This window comes from Atta colombica, unplaced genomic scaffold (genome assembly GCF_001594045.1).
Source record: "Atta colombica isolate Treedump-2 unplaced genomic scaffold, Acol1.0 scaffold331, whole genome shotgun sequence".
NCBI classification, from domain to species: Eukaryota; Metazoa; Arthropoda; class Insecta; order Hymenoptera; family Formicidae; genus Atta; species Atta colombica.
Window position 1 is genome coordinate 36,652 of NW_017259439.1, and position 5,239 is coordinate 41,890.

The 5,239-nt window shown below is 26.2% G+C and overlaps 1 protein-coding gene across 1 annotated transcript in view; it reads left to right on the forward strand.

Annotated features, from left to right (window-relative positions):
• LOC108690593 (palmitoyltransferase ZDHHC2-like) overlaps positions 1-4,723 on the forward strand; it is a 7,065-nt gene extending 2,342 nt beyond the window's left edge. Inside the window, exons 6-10 of the mRNA XM_018197963.1 lie at positions 7-126; positions 217-343; positions 1,169-1,255; positions 4,095-4,154; positions 4,510-4,723. Coding sequence (XP_018053452.1) covers positions 7-126; positions 217-343; positions 1,169-1,255; positions 4,095-4,154; positions 4,510-4,576 — 461 coding nt within the window. The 3' untranslated portion in view covers positions 4,577-4,723. The remainder of the gene's footprint in view (positions 1-6; positions 127-216; positions 344-1,168; positions 1,256-4,094; positions 4,155-4,509) is intronic.
• The last annotated feature ends 516 nt before the right edge of the window (positions 4,724-5,239 follow it).

The window sequence follows — 5,239 nt, forward strand, 5'->3', positions numbered from 1 at the left end:
AACTAGATGGAATGGGTAGATTTCACCTGCTATTTCTTTTTTTCGTTGCATTGATGTTTGCAGTCAGTCTTATCTCCCTTTTCTTCTATCATTGCTATCTCGTTATTCATAATAGATCGACGCTAGGTACTTATTACATATATATATATATTTTCATCTTACTATTACAATATTTAATGTGTAATCTTTAATCAGTACCATATAAATGTTTTATAGAGGCCTTTAGAGCACCTATGTTTCGGACAGGAAAGGACAAAGATGGATTTAGTCTGGGAAAATACAATAATTTTCAGGAAGTATTCGGTGACAATCCGCGACTCTGGTTTCTACCCATATTTAGTAGGTATGTCCTTTTCATTTCTTCAATATTTTATACGCGATAAAATTGTATAATTTACAAAGTGGGAACCAATTGCACAATACATAATAACTCAACTATTATATCAATTTGTATGCTTCTAGTATACCGTCTATCATAATCTTTATAAAAAAACAACTATGCGGTTTGGCATACTTAAACGAAATTTGAAATACGGTAACATAAGTACTGCAGGGCCTTGAGTATAAAGTGTGAGCAATTCTGATTTTTTCAAAGTTTATTTTCCTTCAAAGAAACAAAATAATCGCATGTTTTATGTGATACAATTTTTTAAATTTTTGATTAGTATTTTTCTATATATATTTTTCTATCTATAATTATATGGAGAATGCTCCGAAATTATGTGTGTGAAAATATTATACATTATTCTTTTGATTTTTCTACAAAAAGTTTTGAAGAATTTCCATCTATTATTATAATAAAAAGATGTACATGTTGAAACTATTTTATTATATCTCTGTGTTATAATAATTATACAGAAAGAAATATGTTGTATGATATTTTTTGTTTTATATTAAATCGGAACAGGATGCAGATAGATTGTTACATAAGTTGAAATTTTACTGTTTTCCATTTTTGTCCTGTATATAAATTCCTATTTTTTCGATGCAAAGTTTTTTTTTTTAGAAATATGGATATAAAAATTTTTCATTTTGATGCACTGTTAGTTAGTATGCAACTCCCGCACTTACAAGTCATTCTTATGAGCACTATATTTGCACTTTTATGACCGACAAAAGCAAATTCAATATTTTTTAAATTGGAGTGGTTGCATTGGATGTGTTCTAGTCTGGGAAATGGTGTCGTCTACCCAGTAAGATCGCAACACCAGGGCACACCCAATACTTATGACTCCATGGGCAGTACTCAAAACAGGTCAGCATTATAAAAGCTTTAAACAAAAATGCAATATTAATTACTTTGACTCTTTACTGTGGAACTCGGGTTTTTTTTTCGATAAAGATGTGCTTAACAAATAAATGTACTTTAAATATAAGTTTTGAAAATAAATTTGGGGAAAAGAACTTTCAATACTTTGCTTTTAAAGAGATTTTTAAAAGTTTTGCTATTTTCTTTTGATGTTCTTAACCTATTCAAAATATTTTCTTGCCTTTATGTTTATATTTTTGTATACCTTTTCCTTTATTTTTTTATAGAGTTCCAGAGTAATGATAAGACCTTTAAGTGCTTCCAGGCTGCATGCAACGCATTCATACCTTTTTATTTGACGCTGACTATCATTTCTACAGCTATTACTCTTCCCCAATCATTTCGTAACTTAAGCTTTTTATACAATTTGTCTGCGAAATCTATAAAATCAAACTTTTATTTATTCTGCTTCTGAGTGAGAAGGTATTCTTTGTAACTACAATTATGTTTGATAACATTGACACAATTCACAATTTGCATATATCTTATAACTGCCAATTGATTTTTTGTTTTTTATTGAAATGTATATTGAAGGGAAAGGATATTATTAAAAAACAAAAAAATTAATTTTTAAAGTATCTGCAGTCTTCTCTAAAAATACATTTATTAATATTATATTTTAATATCTCATTTACAGATAAATATCTACTCGTTACAGTATGTGTATTGAAAGATTTAAATATAATATACATATTTTTAAATAATAATGTATTTATATAAAAGTATTTAAGATTAATTTTTGTGGTAAAGCTGCATGTCTTATGTTACTTTATAAATTTTAGTTGAAGACTAATTTGCGTAAAATTGTTATAATAATTACGTGAGGTATTGTGCATCTGGTTCTTATAAACTGTACTTGTAGTATAAAAGTGGTGTAACTATGTATAGTTATTCCTTCTTTAAAAGAAGTACCTTGTTTTTACTTCCTTTACGATTCTTTTTCATTTAATCGATTAGCTAAGTAAATTGAATCAAAAAAAAAGTAAAAAAAGGGAAATATGATAGATAGTTACGCCATAAGGATTGTAGACATGGGATAACATCGAGTAGAAGGTAGGGTATGGCTTGCAGCTTTGGAGACGGGGTAAACTTTCCCGAGCGGCTGTGCAATGAAGATACTCATACTCTGTTGGGCCCCGGCACCCAACAGTGGGGTGATGAAACTGAATTTGACTCTCCATCTCCCTATGTAAATCAGGTACTTTATAGGTTTGATTCTTAGATCAAGACAATTTTATTCAATTTGATAGTATATCCAACCGTCACTTTATATAACAATCATTCCTTACAAATTATATTTATGCAGATATTTGTTATTATTTAATAGTACATGTAGTTGTATAAAATCTATCGCAACTAAAGTGAAGTGCCTCCTCTCATGATTCATAACTGATTTTAATAACAAGTTCTCTAATGAATTTGGAATCGATTTTTCTTAAACTAAAAAATATTGAGGCGTTAATAATTATTCAATTAGAAATAATTGTAAATTGAATTTCTTATCTATAGATAAATTGATAAAGTAATATTTTTCAGTTAATTTGAAGTATATTTTGTAACAGAATTTTTATTTAAAACTGTAAAAATATATAACATTCAGAATTGGAAGATTATTATAAATGATCTGAATCTCTCAATATTTTCTATGAAGAAAACTTGAGTTCAAATAGATCAGAGAATTAAAATTTAGTTGTAGAATGTCTTGTTTATTCGGAGGACTTGGCATACTATGTTTTCACAATAATAAACAAATTGATGTACCTAGATATTTTAATTGTTATGAAATGAAATTCATATTATTGTATTATAAATAACTATATATTATTATGCATTCTGTTAATAATGAACAATGATATATACATTCCAATAGTTAATTCAAATATTCTTTGTTGCTAAAAAAACGAACATTTATATTTATAGTAGAATAGAAAATATATCTAAAATCATCTGTAAAAAATGAATTTCTTCATAGAAATAAAATTTTATTTATAATTATTCTTTATCTTATCCCACATTTACAGAATATTCCTATCCTATATTGACAGTGCCTATCAATAAATGAAATATATAACAATATTAAGAAATACAAAAGTATAATTTACACATCATTTACAGAAATATCCTGACTGAACATATTTATTGACATTCAACTTATACATGCATCTTTTAGGTTTTTACATTTTGCAAATGCATTATATGAAGTTTTATCACATAAATATATGAATAAAATAAAATAAAATACATCGTGCTACGAAATTACAGTAAGTTTCCGATTTTACTACTAATAAATACTACTAAACATTCTTTTGCTGACTGCTCCTGCTTCCACAATAAACTAATTCTGAAATCATTATTATTGCTTCAATTTTTCCTCATAATAATTTAAAATTAAATTAACAAAAGAACTTGTTTGAGTCCATATTAATTTGCCATATAAAACAATTTTCCTTATTATTTTAATATGCATTAAAAAATATAAGAAATAACAATAAAACAGATTTAAAAAATATATGTATTTGCGTTAGATTTCCTTTGATCTGACTGAAATAAATTGATGTCTTGTTTTCATAATTTTTCATGATCTTATATAGTATACATGTTTCAAATATTTGTTCATTTCAAGCTAATTGAACGTGTAATTTAAATTTTATTTACACTATGTGTGTGTGTGTGTGTATATATATATATATATATATAATCATACATATCATGTATATAAGGTAAATATAATACAATATCTTTTTTTTTATATAATTCATTCTATTGAATTTTTGATTGATCACAGGTCCACCATTGATCAAATGACATTGGTACAAGAAGCTACAATTTTGGCTCTTGGCACTGGGTAATATTGTCTGTAATCCCGATTGAATATTACAATATCACGCTTGCATGAATATGTGTATATAAAGTCAAAATGAATGTTATTCTTTTTTATTCTATATATTATATCTGTATTTGATCTATCTAACATATCTTCGTCTTTGAGTGTGGGTGAATGAATGGCAAATTAACATTTTTATAATGATTGTAACAATATTTGATAAAGCTATATGAAGCATTGATCTTTGTTTTTTGTGCAGTATTGTGATTGATAGCTTTTGTTGTATTTTATTTCTGTTATAAATAAGATCTTTATGTCCTGTATGCTAAAAGTTTTGGAGTTTCTTATAAAATATATTATTCAAAATATTTTACAGCACTGCTGTGATAGGTCCTTCTGTTGATGTCGACCAACCACTAATGGATGTCACAGAATCTGTCTGAATAACACCGACAAATCTATACGCCTTCTCATAATTGTAATTTTGCTTTATGATAATTCAGACGATTGTAATCCAAAATATAAATTTATATTTAGTGCTTTCTTATGTTTTAATTCTCGACGTTATGCGTTTAAGGCTATTTTATATAGGTATTATTGTAAAGGAAATTCACACTGAATTGTTATTGCCAAATATTTTTAACATTGCAGTTTATTCCACATCTTTGAATATTAACTGTATTATATATGTATATTGTAATATATACACGAATTCATTGTTAAAAGTATTGTTATAATTACTTGTAATTTTAATCATAATGTTTCACATATAATTAAATTACCCAGTAGCGTAATGTATAATATCGATGTTACTATAAATTTGTAATTGATTGAGTATGTAGATTACAAATTGTATTATAAAATGATGAAGAATCATTGCAGTTCAATTCAGAGAATATTGCAGTAATATTCTGCAGTAATAATATATTTAATAATCCTTATCGAAACGTAGGCACATGTGCTGAACAAAATAAAAATGATGAAAATTGCAAATAAAAATTCGTCCATATTTTATTGTAAAAAATAAACAGGATGATTCTAAATTTTTAGTAATTTGTTACTAAGATTTTTATGTACAACTTGCAATTTCATTATATATATATATA